This window comes from Gorilla gorilla, chromosome 9 (assembly GCF_029281585.2).
Source record: "Gorilla gorilla gorilla isolate KB3781 chromosome 9, NHGRI_mGorGor1-v2.1_pri, whole genome shotgun sequence".
Lineage (NCBI taxonomy): Eukaryota > Metazoa > Chordata > Mammalia > Primates > Hominidae > Gorilla > Gorilla gorilla.
In genome coordinates, this window is record NC_073233.2 from 38,990,173 (window position 1) to 39,007,131 (window position 16,959).

Sequence of the window (16,959 nt, forward strand, 5' to 3'; positions counted from 1 at the left end):
AGAGTAGTTTCTAAATATTTATAGTGTGTATAATAGATGCTTAGTACTTTAACATTCTAACAAATTTTTTTATTGATAACATACTGTATTTTAGAAGATAAACAAATAAAACTTTAGAGAAGATATGGGAGAATAAACCACAGTCTCTATCCTAGTAATAATAAATGGCCAAGAACATCATGCTCTTAAAACAGTGCACTAGCAATATCAATCGTTTCTTGTCTGCACCCAATAACTCTATCTAAAGGAAACTACCTACTTCAGGTATTCTCTCGATTTCAGTTTTTTGGAGACATCCATCCTTCCATTACAATTTTGACCTACTTCTCTCTGTCAGCCATACAAATTAGGTTATCTCTGAGGATACCCTTTTTCAGTTCTGTCATGAGTCTCCTGTTTCCCAGATCCCATAGTTTCCTGTCTTGGTTTACTCCCTTGTCGTGGTAGCGCAAACATTCTATTACTTCTTGATAAAGGAGGCATAGGGTGGTAAATTTTTTGAGACCCTATATGTCTGAAGATGTCTTGATTCTACCAATACTTGGCAATTTGTTTGGCTAAATACAATACAACTCTGCTTCGGAAATCAATTTTTTCCCAACATCTGAAGGCATGGTTCTATTGTCTTCTACGTTCCAGTGTTGCCACTGAGAAGTCTGAAACCTTGTGTTACCACTCTCATTCTTAATCCCTGTATATTACCTACTTTCTTGTACAATTTTAGAATCTTTTCTTTATGTGTTGTACAAAATTTCATAATGATATGCATTGGTATTGGGCAAGATAAACTTACATCTGTCAGGCCTGGATGACTTTTTTGTATTAATTCTTTGGTCATTTCCTCTCCCTCTATTTTCTCTCTTCTCTCTCTGACACTCACCAGACATCTTGAACTGACCCCCCAATTTCCTTTCCTGTTTTCCATCTTTTTGTCTTTTGGTTCCACTTTTTAGAAGACAGTATTATCTTCCAACCTTTCCTTTGCACTTTTTATGTCTCCTAATATATTTATCTAAAGGGCTCTCTTTTATTCTCTGAGTTTCTTTATAAACTCAAAATTCTTGTTTTGTAGATTAACATATTCCCTTTAACTAAACATACTTTCTTAGTTTCTACAAGGTTTTTTCATTATCCTATTTGTTTTGTCTGTTTTTCATATTGGAGGCTGTATTAGGTTGTTCTTGCATTGCTAAAGAAATACCTGAGACTGGGTAATTTATAAGAAAAGAAGTTTAATTGGCCCATGGTTCTGCAGGCTGTACAGGAAGCATAGCACTGGCATCTGCTTCTGGCGAGGCCTAAGGAAGCTTTTACTCGTGGTGGAAGGTGAAGTGGGAGTTTGCACATCACATGGTGAAAGCAGGAGCAAGAGCAAGGCAGGCAGGTGCCACACACTTTTAAACAACCAGATCTCGTGAAAACGAGATCATTCACTATCTTGAGGACAGCACCAAGCCATGAGGAATCTGCCCTTGTGACGCACACACCTCCCACCAGGTCCCACCTCCAACATTGGGGATTACATCTCAACATGAGATTTGGGTGGATAAATATCTAAACCATATCAGAGACTTTCTTCAAATGTCCAGTAATCCTTAACTACCTATTCATATTTAAAAATGAGGTATTAAAATGCTGGCTGAAAGTTTTGTCAAATGGTAGGTTTCACTGTGGATTGATCTGGCTGAGCTATTTCACTGGGAAAGCTTAACTGTAGCAGCTATAGTCTTTTCTCTCGGGCAGGTTAGCTTCCCCTGAAAGGAATCTTCCATTTTTCTGCCGGAGAGTTAGGCTAGCTGCCCTCTAAATGAGGATACTGGGCTGGAAGGTCTCACCATTTAGAATTCAGACTTCCAACCTCTTGTCAATATCATACTCGTAGTAGTAAACTGATAAACTAGCTCTCAAAAAAAAAAAAAAAAGCCTGATTTGAGGCATTTGCCATTTTCATTCATGTTAAATATTCACATCATAGTTCATTTCAAACTACCATTGGTTTAACAACCAGTTCACAAAATTCCTTAATATCTAACAACCAGCCCCCACTGGCAAAAGCTGGCTCCAGCAAACCACTAGATCCCCTTCCCCCCAAACCTCAGCTGTTCCTCAGATTCTCCAACAGAAACCTCCAATCTTCTGCAAAGTAGGAGAGGAGCACTGTCTACTTGGGCAGGGTGGGAAAGAAAATTTGGGATTGCAATGGCTTCTTATATAGATTTAGTTTCTGGCTTCAGCTGCATACTGTACTTCTAGAGGCACATGATACTTGCAAATCCTGACCATTTCTGCATCTTTGATTTCGTGTCTACTTCTTCTCTTGTGCTAAGTAAATTACCATTATCCATCTGGTTCCCACTTTTTAGTACTATTACTGTTTCCTCCCCATTTCCTTGTCCTTGTGGATATATTAGTGTCATTTTATTGCAGTTTCAAAAATATGTAATGTGGGGTTAAACATGCTTAACTAGAAGTCCTGACCAGGCAATATCTAAACTTAGAAAGACTATGAGTTTATTCATGTTCATCTTTCAGTCATTAAGAAAATTTAATGAGCTGCTACAATGTGCCAGACACTGTTTTAGGTTTTTATGCTACATCAGTGGAAATGTTGCTGTCCTTAAAGAGTTTATATTCTTTTTTTTCTTTTTTTTTTTTTTTTTTTTTTGAGACGGAGTTTCACTCTTGTTGCCCAGGCTGGAGTGCAGTGGTGCAATCTCAGCTCACTGCAACCTCTGACTCCCAGGTTCAAGCAATTCCTCTGCCTCAGGCTCCCGAGTAGCTGGGATTACAGGCATGTACCACGACGCCCATCTAATTTTGTATTTTTAGTAGAGGTGGGGTTTCACCATGTTGGTCAGGCTGGTCTCAAATTCCTGACCTCAGGTGATCCACCCACCTCAGCCTCCCAAAGCGCTGGGACCACAGGCGTGAGCCACTGTGCCAGGCCATGGAGTTTATGTTCTATCAGGGATTGTTTCCTGGCCTTTTGGCAAAGATTAAGTATAGTATATTCTATTAGGAAATTATTTGGGGTATTTTTGCATCTGGATAACAGAGAGAGCTGATCTAGCAATTTTGTTAGATCAGCTACACTAAGACCACAACTCTTAACTTGCCCCTTCATGAGCTCTAAGTCCAGTACTTATGTGCCATTGAATTCTACAGCGCCTATGGTAGTCATAAATATGTAGTTATGTGTTTCTCTGAGTTAATGGTGACTGTAAATATAATTCCAGGATCTTTTGACTATGACTACCAATAACTTAGATAATCCAAATGCCTCTCTCTTTTGAAAACCATCTCTGAAAAAAATTGATATTGTGAAAGTTCACAATGAAGCCATTTGCTAATGCTTTAATCTTCCAAAAACTAACTAAATGACCCTAGTTAATACTATGAAAAAATACTATGAAAAAAACTAAGTATATTATTCTTGTTAATACTATGACTACAGGAACATAACTATGCTTATAACTGGACTAAACTATAATTAAATCACAATAGAAAATATTTCCTATCATGAGAATTTAGCTTTCTATGCTCTAAATTTTACTACTAGAAAAGTAAGACAGATGACAGCATGATTGCAGAGCACTGAAAAACAGTTGGCCATTATCAAGAGTAATGATCCCTTTTAGTACAGGTAGAATGAGAATGATCCTCAAGAAAACACTTGAGATATCTATGCAACATAATCCTCAGCAACAGTTCAACATTAATATTTTGTTATGCTATATTTCAGTGGTTCTCAGATACCAGTCTGCAGACAAGTACTGATCCATGACAAAACATTCACTAGTCCAAGGCAAAAAATGTCAATATAAGGTCATCAAATGTCTTTTCTTATAAAGGACTATCCTTTATCCTGAGATTATGTCCTTAATATATGTTTGATGTTAAAATGTTCTCTTTCATAAAATGATAGCAATGATAGATTGTATTGTTTGCATTTTCAATATCTTTACTTACCAAAATAAAAAGCTGACAATTCTGTTTTTGACAATACTTTAAAATTTTAGTTTATAAAATCTAGCTTCTCTATATACTATCAAGGTTCAGGTAATACTTGTGGCAGTTAAAAAGAAAGGCATTTGAGAGAAAAAGAGAGAGGCATTTGATTATCTAATGATTGGTAGTCACAGTCAAAATATCCTGGAATTATATTTACAGTCACCATTAACTCAGAGAAACACATAACTGTATATAGGCTCTGTAGAATTCAGCAGTATGTAAGTACTGGACTTAGAGCTCATGAAGGGGCAAGTTAAGAGTTATGATCTTAGTATAACTGATCTAACAAAATTGCTAGATAAGCTGTCATAGATCTAGGAAAAATATCTTAACAGTATGTTATAGAAATAGTGCTGGATTAGAATCACGACAGATTTAATCCTAATTTTGTCACTAATTTTGAGGCTTTGAACCACACTGTGTACATTTCCTGGGTCTCTCTTTTCATTAAATGAAATGGTTGGATTAGATGATCTTTAATATTGTGTTTGGCCTAAAAATCCATGTTTCAGCTCATTTATTTGGATTAGAAGATGCTCTTGGTAACAGCTATTCATGAAGAACCTAGTTAAATTATATCATATGTTGCTTGGGAGAAGGTTCAACATATTAGAGAAATAGTTCCAATTATCTAACTATAGAGTGGGCAGGGGAGATGGGAGGTGAGTACTTGCTAACAGCTGGACTTTCAGAGAAACTATTTTTGCTAGTCTTATATCAGAATAGGTGAAGGGATTAAAAGAAGGGAGAGGTCTGACATTAGGATACCACCTCTCCCTCCCTCTTCTATAGTATTTGGGACACATAAGAGAAATAAGGAAGGCAAAACTTTCGTTACATGATAAGCCATAGAACATCAATGGTGAGGAGATATTAATAAATGTTGCATTGCTCAGGTTCAATTTGGTTCCATTCAATGACAGACTCTGCATAATTTGTCGGGCCTGGTACAAAATGAAAAACACAGGGAAAAAAGTGCTACTAAAGGTACTAAAATATACAACTTTTTCCTTTCTTTGCAGACCCTCCCTCTCTTTCAATTTGTCATGGTGCTTTTTATTTTCTATTTAATATCATGATCCCCTAGGCTTGGGGATACTCACCAGGCAAACGCAGACCCTCGTAAGGTGCCTAAGGGCCTCATCACACAACTCGGCACGAGTGAGAGCCACCAGCTACCAGGTTCCCTGTCCTGCCAGCTGCTAGACCCATCTACTATGTCCTGGACATGGGTGGGGAAGAGAATCTTCCCTTCCCATGGGGCCTTCACCCCAACCCATGGCAAATGGGTGACTCTCAAGGGACTGCAACTGCCAGGAGGTATGCACTCAGTACCTGGACTGGGGATTCATCCTCCCTGCAGACCCCCACCAAGTCACCTGCCTAACACTTTAAGGCACTGCGAACCTGCAACAAAGACAACTGTTGTTATGTCTCACCCCAAAATACTGTGGGGTACATGCACACAACCTAGGCCCTCCCTGCCTGCACCTACATCCCAACCAAAGAGTAGAGGTCAACAGTAGAACACAGACCTTTCCCCCAAATGTGACCCAGTCAAACTGCACCAGTGGCAGGACGGGAACGAGGAGTAGGAGGCAAAGCAGGATGTAGGTCCCCAGAGGGCGGAAGAGCCAGCAGCCAAGAACCAGTCCTGGGAGGTAGTGGAAATACCTGAGCTGAGGATTCAAGCCCCTAGCACGTGCTCCATTACCATTAGACTTCATTTACAGAATGTAAATTCAAAATAAAATCTTCAAGACAGTGACCATGAAACATTAAACCTGAAGCAGAAGGCCATTCTGAATGTGGGTCCCTATGATGCCAGTGCACTGGTCACATACTCATGAAACTGGCCCTGGCCTTGACTGATGGTAGTTTTTATGTGGGAGGTAATTGTAGTTTTCTTGGGAAATGTTCAGCTTTACCCTGAACCCCTTTAGAAGGATAGAAGTATCTTCTACTGGCCACCCCAGTGGAACATATCCCCAACCCCTTTTCTGAATTGGACATCCCATCACTTGGCCCAGTAGCTTACAGGGCAGTTCCTGCTCCTCCACTAATCTTCATGGTTCCTTCATGTGAAGCCAAAGAACCACTAAGGTTTTTTAAGAATAATACACTTCAAGCTCCATTGGCACAGATTACTCTAAAAACTTTCCTTTTTGAAATTTGTAGACCAAAACTGGGCATCAGTTGATATGTTCTTGGTAAACTTCCAAACTTCAAGAAACATATGCCTAGCTGGCTGTGGTAGTGGGCACCTGTAATTCCAGCTACTCAGGAGGCTGAGGCAGGAGAATCGCTGGAACCCAGGAGGTGGAGGTTGCAGTGAGCCAAGATCATGCCACTGCACTCCAGCCTGGGTGACAGAGCAAGACTCCATCTCAAACAAAAAAAAAAAAAAAAGAAAGAAAAACGAAACAAAACAAAACAAAAGAAATACGTGCCAACCACTTCCACACGAACTTATCACATTTTACTTTACTGGTAACACTAGAGTGCACCTTCACCTTTCTACAGCATTTCAAGCATCTAGCCAGGGAACAAAAGGCAGTCTCCCCTTCTTGTATCTCAATCCCTACAAGAGATTTTCCTGTACATTTCTTCACTCAGCTTTATAAGGGGAAACGTGCCTGCCTCTGCTAGGGATGTAAGAGAAAAAGCCTCTTTTTGAACCCTGCACTCCCAAATTATCAATGGCCAACAATGTCTTCTCCTTCCCAGTCATTTCCTTATATATACTGGAAAGAGGATGATGAGGTGTTTGTTATGGTAACAGCGCCAATTTTATCATATTCCTGTGAAGAGAGATCTACCCCAAACTTCTGAGAGCTGGCTGAATGCTCTCTTAAACTGCAGTTGACACTTTCACCTTTTATTTTCAGTGTTGGATTGTGACCACAATTCTAAGACAAAAAAAAAAATCCTATTCATTCTGTTGTAACAGAGTGGATTTTTCATTTTGCAAAATTAAGTCAGATACTTGATAAAATTTAACATTTCACTAGTGACATAAATGTGAATAATATACGTTCATTACTTTAGACACTGAAAACAAGTTGATGAAGGAAGTCAGTATCTTACCCCTAGAATTCAAAATAATCTCAATAAAACTGGACAGAAAAATAAACTAAACAGGATAATTAGTGAAAATATACTCAAACACAGATAGATAGATAGATAGATAGATAGATAGATAGATAGATAGACAGACAGACAGACAGATAGAACGAACCTGATTATTTTCTTTTAGCACCTTCAATTCTGCCTCCATTTCAGTATTAGCTTGAATTTGTTGCCGAAGTAACTGCTGCATATGTTGGAAAGAAATGATGATATCCTTTGAAAACACACAAATATGATATATCAATTTAAAAGTTTTAAGATAGGTATGTTTCTAAAATCATTCTTCACATACATTTTCTCGTTTCCTAACTCATTGTATTTATAGTTTAATTTCAATACTTTATATTAAACTAATGGCACATCTAATGGTATCTAAAATTTCTATTACATTATTTCCAAGAGTCCCTCAAATAATTAACAAAGTTTTTTGGAATAAACTGTGGATTCTAAGACATGTGAAGAATTCAAAACTAAAATAAAGATTTTTTGGCTTGCCACCTCCCAACAGTAAATATATCACTACTAAAATGTCATATGAGGTATAATATTATAAAATGTAATAATGGGCTAGGGTGTCATGGCATACATTCAGAGTCAAATGGAGGAAAAGCAGAAGAGAAAACAGAAACAGGAGGAATATTCTTTCACACATATTTTAAAAAACGGAATAATTATAAGCATCAAATAGACTCAAATGAGAGTATAATGTCCTGAAAAAGTATGCACTATACATAAATAAACTTCAATAATTATTTGTTAGGGTATCACTGGTCTAATCTATCAAGGAAAAAACTAAGGTATTTTTTAATGAAAGTATATTGAGACTGATTTTAAAAAGTATACACAGTACATTTAATACACATTAACTGAGTGCCTACTATGTGCTATGCATGATTCCACTATTTTTTACATTTTATCTGATTTTTAGAATATTTACTGGCTTCCAAATAGCTTATGATTGCTTACCTGTTTTTCTTCTTGAATATGGGTAATCTCTTCATTAATCTTCTCATTTAATTCCAATTCCTTTAAAATTTGAATAGTTTTAAAGTTATGATATAAAATTCAGCAAATTCTAAATTCAATTCAGTACTAAACAAATTTTGGAGTGTTATGACCTATTCCTACCCCCAGAGTACCCACATTTGTTTTTTTGTTTGTTTATTTGTTTGTTTGTTTTGAGACTGTGTCTCGCTCTATCACCCAGTCTGGAGTGCAGTGGTGCGATCTTGGCTCACTGCAACCTCCACCTCTTGGGTTCAAGCGGATTCCATGCCTCATCCTCCCAAGTAGCTGGGATTACAGATGCCCACCACTACGCACAGCTAATTTTTGTATTTTTAGTGGAGACGAGGTTTCATCATGTTGGCCAAGCTGGTCTTGAACTCCTAACCTCAAGTGATCCACCCACCTCAGCCTCCTAAAGTGCTGGGATTACAGGCGTAAGCCACTGCACCCGGCCCAAAGTACCCACATTTGTTTGTGGTTTAAACAGTGACTTCAGTGAACTGAAGAAGATATTATATACCAACAAAGCTTGGTGCAAACTTGTAAATGTTAAAAACCATAAACTCATCTCCAAAGCTGTCCTGGAGATACCACTGTACCACAAGATTACTCAAAACCATATTCAAGTAGAAATAAAATAGTTCTAGCCAAATCTTATTGTCCTAAAGTCTATGGCAAAAATTAATTAAAAAACAGATTAATAATACCTTTAACTATGCATATGGACTTTGCAAAGACGGAGTATTTTTGTGTTACAATTCTGAAATTCTCATAAGTTTTATTGAAAATATTAATGTTATAAACAAATACATTTAATAAAATACCATGTTGAGTCTTTCTTGAAGTTCTTGAAACTTTTGTTCTTTAATTGTTAGATTGATGTTTTCTTCTCCCATCTTATATTGACATGTGACTTTGGACTTTATCAAGTCTGAGGCTGCTTTTTTTAGTTCCTTAATAAGAAACATATCAAACAGAAAATTTAGTACACACATTTCAGTAAAACAAGGTACTTTCCTGACAGTTTCAAAGTTCATCCTTAAGCCTATAATTATAATTTGTTATATTTCATATATCAAGATAATACTACTGGTCCATTAAAGTGTATTTTCCCTAGTTCCCTTGCAAGATTAGCCAAGGTGGGAACATAATCTGCGGTTGTGGATCAGGCAAAGTTAATCAATCATAAAGAGATTGACTGCATGACTTTTAATCTTAAAAGGCGTGTACTAACAAAATCAACTAACTAACCAGAAGTACAGTGTTTCCATTATTTATTAAACAAACATCTTCTGAGATAAAAAGATAACAAGGAAATCTCAATTCCCAAATTTATTAGCCTCTAATAGGAAAAATTATGTAAGAAATAATTACAATACAATGTAATGAGTGCTATATTAGAAAAATGTATAAAAAACATATACTGTATCAACACGGTATTACATGCGAAGGTGCTATTTGAACTGAATCTTTAAAGATCAATTTGCAAAGAAGACAACAAAGGGGCAGGCACTCCAGGCAAAAGGTTCTACATGCACAAAGCCACAGAAACATGAAAGAGCATGATATTTTTCAGGGAAACAGAACTAATAAGATATGACTGGAGCTAATGTGTTATTTCAGGGGACAGAGTAGAATATTGGTAGTTGTGTCTAGAAATTTGGCAGGATTCAAGTATTGAGAAGGACTTGTACGTTACGCTACAGAGTTTGAATGTTATACTGTAAAACAAAATGGGGAATTAACCACTGAAGGATTCTGAGTAGAAGAATGACACAACAAAATTTGCATTTTAGAAAAATAACTCTGGCAGTGTTGTGGAGGGTGGAACTGAAGGATGTAAAAGCAGTCTTCATTTATGAAGTTACATGTTCATTGAGTTTAGCAGATACCAATCAAACACATTAAAATCTTGAAATACCAACTTTTGAATTAGTGGGCAATCGATTGGGCTGTTCTTCTGTGTATATTGACGATATTAAATACTCAAGAATCTGATTTTCGGTCTCGGCTACACAGTATCTGAACTCCCTTATAAAGTTAGTACCTGGCGTCTTTGCTTCTCAAGTAGGCAGTGGGCAGTTTTTCTTTTCTTTTTTTTTTTTTTTTTTTTTTTTTTGAGACGGAGTCTTGCTCTGTCGCCCAGACTGGAGTGCAGTGGCAGGATCTCGGCTCACTGCAAGCTCCGCCTCCTGGGTTCGTGCCATTCTTCTGCCTCAGCCTCCCGAGCAGCTGGGACTACAGGCGCCCACCACCACGCCCGGCTAATTTTTTTTGTATTTTTAGTAGAGACGGGGTTTCACCATGTTAGCCAGGATGGTCTCGATCTCCTGACCTTCTGATCCGCCCGCCTCGGCCTCCCAAAGTGCTGGGATTACAGGCGTGAGCCACCGCGCCTGGCCAGTTTTTCTACATTATAAGAGCCGGCTGCCTACCAGAGAAGCAAAGATGCCACGTACCAGCTTTATAAGCATGAGGCTAGGCTCTGCTAATCTCATGCACCTGTCTTGGATATTGGATTAGTTATCACAAAAAAACAAGGACTACTGCAAATCCATCTGTTGGTAGATAGTCAGGGAAGTGTAGTAACTTCAAGTTTCTATGGGTGAGTGATACCGCAGCAGCAGCAGCAGCAGCATCCACTATGGTCAGCAATGATGGTATAAGCTGTGATATACAGTATTCAAAAGCGGAAGCTGGTTTTATGCTATGGTCTTGGATACTGCATAGCCTCCCTTGTTTGTAATCAGTTTTCAAGTCCGAGATGACCAATGCCCTTCCAATAAATTCCTTTGCTGACTAAATCAGTGTGCAATTAAGAATCCTGACTACTTCATTTTTTTAAAGGTCTTAAGAACTGGATAAACAACAAACTTTTGACTCTTTTGTAGAAGTAAGTTGATTTATTAGAGTGGCAAGATTATAGGAAATTTTTATTTTCTTCATTATGTGATCAGTATTTTCTATTTTTCGTAAAATAAAAACATTTTTTGTAGTTTTAAAATCGTATTTAAGCTGTAAAAACAGGTACTATCACTTAGAGAGTTATTAGAGGATAGAAAATGGAAAATGACTCAATCCTAAGAAAAATTCATAGATTAGAGAAGAAGCCAGTATATAAGGCTGAGAAATAAAGTCAACTGAGATAGGAGGAAACCCAAAAGGAAGCTGAAAGAGGAGCAGCAGAAAACAGGGCTACTAATACCTTCAAAGTTCTACACGTTACAGCTTTAGCCACCCAGGGAAAAACTCACCCAAGTATATCCTAACTCCAAATTCAAAATCCAGGAGAAAGGACTCATTGGTCTTAGTTCAAATATCACCTTTAGATATGTACACTGCATAAAATGACTGCTAGAGTAACCACGTGAGTCAAGAGATAGGGCTCTATTCTTAGAAAAGCAGGCAGACAAATTGATGTCTGGCATAAAGAGAACAATTAGTATATATCGAAGGAATGAACGAAAGTTTGAATGAAGGGGGTAGACCTTGAGCTGGGCCTTGAAGAATGAGTAGTATAGTGGATATCCTCCATTTATCACTCCTGATTCACTTCCCACCCTGTCTCCACACTGCTCTGTGCCCTATGTGGCTGATATCTGTGGGTATAGCAAACTCTCTGCCTTCTGGCTCCTGATTGGGTTAAATCTGTGGGAGGTACTAGTAGATCAGTAGGCTATAAAGAGAAAGAGAATGAGGTATTTTACCAGCTCCCTCCCTACTAACCACAAATTGGCAATAGCTCTATATCTTTATCAAAGATCACAGCTAATCCTAGTGATTTGGGAGGCTAAGGCAGGAGGATTGCTTGAAGCCAAGAGTTCAAAACTAGACTGGGCAACAAAGCAAGACCCTGTCTCTAAATAAATAAAAAGATAAGCCAGGCATGATGGTGTATGCCTCTGGTCCTAGCTACTCAGGAAGCTGAAGCTGGAGGATCACTTGAGCCTAGGAGTTCAAAGCTGCAGTGAGCGATAATTGTGCCACAGTGACCCCCCCACTGCCTCCATCTCTTAAAAATAAAAACCCACCCCCTACTCTCGTCTCTTTAAAAAAAAAAAAAAGAAAAAGAAAAAGAAAAAAAAGCCCACAGCTTCTGCCTTAGGCTTTCTTCTGCAGCTATAGCTACAGCTCCTTCCAGATTCCAGCATCTGCTTCATTCCCTTATCTCTTCAGGTACAGGTGTGTTAATCATTCTCCCACTACTTTTATCTGTGGGGTGCTTCACCATCCCTTGTTGTTTTCCCTTACCTCTGTCTACAACTACATAAATAGCTTTCATTTACGTAGTTCATTAATCTTTTCTCAATTACCATTCCAACGTGCCACCTATTTCCTGGTCCAACCCTGTTTAGTACAAGTACATTGAGAGAAAGCATTTCAACTATGGGAAGGGATGTAGAGGAAAACAAAACCAAAAGGCAGAAAGAACTAAGAATTATGCTAATGGCAACAAAGAATTTTGGCTAAAATAGAATGGGAGATGCTTGTTAAGAAGCAATAACAAACAATATTGAACATGTAGAATGGACCAGATCATGAAAGCTCTGGAAAGCCAATTAAAGAAGCCTGGGACTTGATTTGGTAGGCAAAGGAGAATTATTTATCATTTCTTCTACATATACCAAGTACCTCCTGTGTGTCAGGCACATAGAAGTTAAATCAGTATTTTAGTAAACTTAGTCTGGCAAAAAGAATGAATAAAAACTTGAGAAAAGAACACTGGCTAAGAGGCTATTACATTAATCCAGGCATGAGATGATGAGTGTCTATAGTATTGAAAAATGGAAAGTAAAAAATATGAGACATTCTAAAGAAAAATATAATAGACTGAACAAAGAGAATAAAGGAAAAAGAAGAGTCAAAAATGAGTCAAAGATGATTCTAGAGTGACTAAGTGAAACTGGAAGAAAGGAAAAGGGGACCATGAAATGTGAAAGGAAGAAACATAAAAATGGAAAGGAAATAGAAAGTGTGCTTCACTGATGGAAGAGACAAAAAGTATATTTAAAATTACACAAAATAAGAGACAGAAAATGTCCTGAGACAGATTCTTTCAAAAGCCAAAAAAATACAAATTATTAAGCCTGAACCATAGGTTAACTATTCTCAAAAAAGTCCTTCATTTACATCTTTTTCAAATTACAAAAGGCTGAACATGAGGAATTCCCTCAAATAAAGTTTCTATGTATCAGTCATGATTCACCTTCACAGGCAGCAAGACAGCTTCCTTTGAAAGGAGAGTTGCATGAATTTTTTTTTTCAGAGGTAGAGTGGATGGGAGAGTGAAGAACCCAATGTGTGACCTGTTAACCCTGAAGTTACAATAAGTCACAAAAGGAGATGATCTACAGGTAGTTGAACATATAGAACCAGAGATTAAGAGAAATGTGAGACTGAAAAACTATGTATGCCGTCATGCACATGAAGTGAATGGTTGACTTAAGAAGTCTGAGCTCACTGAAACAAAGACTTTGAAAAAAGCAAAACTCTATCCCAAAACTCTATCCTTACAGAGTTTTGGAAGAATGGAGGAAAAAGATAATCAGGGAGTCAGAGGAATTTATTTTAGAGTAGACGACCTTGGAAAAGTTAACTATGACATAAATGTCATAAACCAATCATTTTATGTTTTAAACATCCATAAATTTGTACAAAACACAATATTTGGTAATGAAAAACACAAAGTGTCAGTAACACTTAGGATGCTTTAGCTATAAATATCAGAAAACCATAACTAAACCACAAAATAATCAGGAAATTTACTATCCTATAACAGGGACCACAAAGTTAGGCAGGCTGGTTGACCTGGATACTCGATATAGTTCAATATAGACTAGTTATTTTCATGTCTCCACTTTGCATTCTTGGGCCTCTTCCTTAGACTATTAACAAGAGGCCAATTCAGGTATTACATGGCAATTGTATCATTCTGGGACTCATTAAAGAGAAAGAAAATGTTTCCTTGAACTACCTCTTGCTTGCCAGAATTGGATCACATGCTCATTCCTGAACCAAACACTGCCATGAGGAATGGAGTAATATTAATTGGCTTGGAGACAGAATGAGGTGGAATGAATGTTGGGGAATTATCACAATGTCAGTTACAAGAACAGTTTCAGCTAATGTTATAAAAATTACAGATTGCTTAGAATACTACTGATTACAACCATTATGCAAAACAAAGTGAGGCAAGGTGGAAAATCTTTTTTATAAGCTGCTTGACATTAATTCACCCAGTCTCTTTGGGTCAGTTTGCTCTACCAAAAAAAAAAAAAAAAACAGGTTGGATCCAGTTAACCACTTTCAAATCACGCCCTGAGAAGTTTTAGCAGTTCCATGGTACCCCTCCAGGGCTGCTAACAGAGAAGAGAAGCCAACAGGTATAGCTCCAGGATTCTTCCAACCCTTCCTTCAACCACAAAGGCTCTACCTTCATTTGCTTCAATATTGAGCTTCTACATCTTTTCAAAGTGCTTTTTCATACATTTTATAGTTTTATATTTATTATACATATATAAAACAGGAAAGGCAGATATTATTGTATTATATTACAAATGAGATACCGGTTGGGTGTGATGGCTCATACCTGTAATCCCAGCACTTTGGGAGGCTGAGGCAGGAGGACTACTTGAGCCTAGGAATTTAAGACCAGCCTAGGCAACATAGTGAGACCCTATCTCTAAAAAAAAACAAAAATTAGTCAGGCATAGTGGCATGCCTCTGGTCACAGCTACTCAGGAGGCTGAGGTAGGATGACTGCTTGAGCCCAGGTGTTCACCAGCACTGCAGTGAGTTGTGATATCGCACCACTGCACTCTGGCCTGGGCAACAGAGTGAGACCCCGACTCAAAAAAAGAGAGAGAGAGAATACAAAGTGGGTAAAGAAGAAAAGCAACACCAGTATGCTTTGGGTCATGTACCTCCTTGGGATGGCTACAGTTGAAAGGTTTAAGTTTTAAAGAAAAGGTGAAGTAATGACTTAATATAAACAGAAAAAGAAACATCATGCAGGGAATTCCACGTAAGCGGGAACAGTCTAATGGAGTGGGTGAAGCTCTAGAGGTAATACATTTGGGCATGTCATGGTAAAGATGATAGAAAAGGATCCTCTGGTTGGAGAAAGGGGAAGGCTGAATGAAAAAGCCCAAAAGAAGCATAATATCGAATACCTTCAAGGTGGTGACATGCTAGTCTGCAGGTCTGCAGAGTGAAGGAATATAAGGAGCTGGTAGTTTAGGAGCATGAATTGCCAAAAATGCCCCCTTTTATTTTTTTATTTTTTTAAGCTTTTAATTTTTATTCATCTCTTCGTCAATTGGAGCGAATCGGCAATTTTTTTTATTATACTTTAAGTTCTATGGCACATGTGGACAACGTGCAGGTTTGTTACATATGCATACATGTGCCATGGTGGTTTCCCACACCCATTACCTCGTCATTTACATTAGGTATATCTCCTAATGCTATCCCTCCCCCCTCCCCCAACCCCATGACAGGCTCTAGTGTGTGATGTTCCCCTTCCTGTGTCCAAGTGTTCTCATTGTTCAATTCCCACCTGAGAGTGAGAACATGCGGTGTTTGGATTTTGTCCTTGCGATAGTTTGCTGAGAACGATGGTTTCCAGCTTCATCCATGTCCCTACAAAGGACATGAACTCATCCTTTTTTATGGCTGCATAGTATTCCGTGGTGTATATGTGCCACATTTTCTTTTTTTTTATTTTATTATTACTATACTTTAAGTTTTAGGGTACATGTGCACTATGTGCAGGTTTGTTACATATGTATACATGTGCCATTTTGGCGTGCTGCACCCATTAACTCGTCATTTAGCATTAGGTATATCTCCTAATGCTATCTCTCCCCCCTCCCCCGACCCCACAAGAGTCCCCGGAGTGTGATGTTCCCCTTCCTGCGTCCATGTGTTCTCATTGTTCAATTCCCACCTATGAGTGAGAACATGCAGTGTTTGGTTTTTTGTCCTTGCAATAGTTTGCTGAGAATGATGGTTTCCAGCTTCATCCACGTCCCTACAAAGGACATGAACTCATCATTTTTTATGGCTACATAGTATTCCACGGTGTATGTGTGTCACATTTTCTTAATCCAGTCTATCGTGGTTGGACATTTGGGTTGGTTCCAAGTCTTTGCTATTGTGAATAGTGCTGCAATAAACATACAGGTGCATGTGTCTTTATAGCAGCATGCTTTATAATCCTTTGGGTATATACCCAGTAATGGGATGGCTGGGTCAAATGGTATTTCTAGTTCTAGATCCTTGAGGAATCGCCACACTGTCTTCCACAATGGTTGAACTAGTTTACAGTCCCACCAACAGTGTAAAAGTGTTCCTATTTCTCCACATACTCTCCAGCACCTGTTGTTTCCTGACTTTTTAATGATCACCATTCTAACTGGTGTGAGATGGTATCTCATTGTGGTTTTGATTTGCATTTCTCTGATGGCCAGTGATGATGAGCATTTTTTCATGTATCTTTTGGCTGCATAAATGTCTTCTTTTGAGAAGTGTCTGCTCATCTCCTTTGCCACTTTGTGATGGGGTTGTTTTTTTTTTTTTTCTTGTAAATTTGTTTGAGTTCTTTGTAGATTCTGGATATTAGCCCTTTGTCAGATGAGTAGATTGCAAAAATTTTTTCCCATTCTGTAGGTTGCCTGTTCACTCTGATGGTAGTTTCTTTTGGTGCGCAGAAGCTCTTTAGTTTAATTAGATCCCAATTGTCAATTTTGGCTTTTGTTGCCATTGCTTTTGGTGTTTTAGACATGAAGTCCTTGCCCATGCCTATGTCCT

General features: G+C 38.1%; 1 protein-coding gene across 2 annotated transcripts in view; it reads right to left on the bottom strand.

Annotated features, from left to right (window-relative positions):
* CCDC73 (coiled-coil domain containing 73) overlaps window positions 1-16,959 on the bottom strand; it is a 234,870-nt gene that overhangs the window by 43,951 nt on the left and 173,960 nt on the right. For both annotated transcript variants that reach the window (XM_055356532.2, XM_055356533.2), the window contains 3 exons: window positions 8,973-9,101; window positions 8,107-8,166; window positions 7,250-7,354 (listed from right to left, as the gene is read on the bottom strand). In XM_055356532.2, the coding sequence (XP_055212507.1) occupies window positions 7,250-7,354; window positions 8,107-8,166; window positions 8,973-9,101 (294 nt within the window). The remainder of the gene's footprint in view (window positions 1-7,249; window positions 7,355-8,106; window positions 8,167-8,972; window positions 9,102-16,959) is intronic.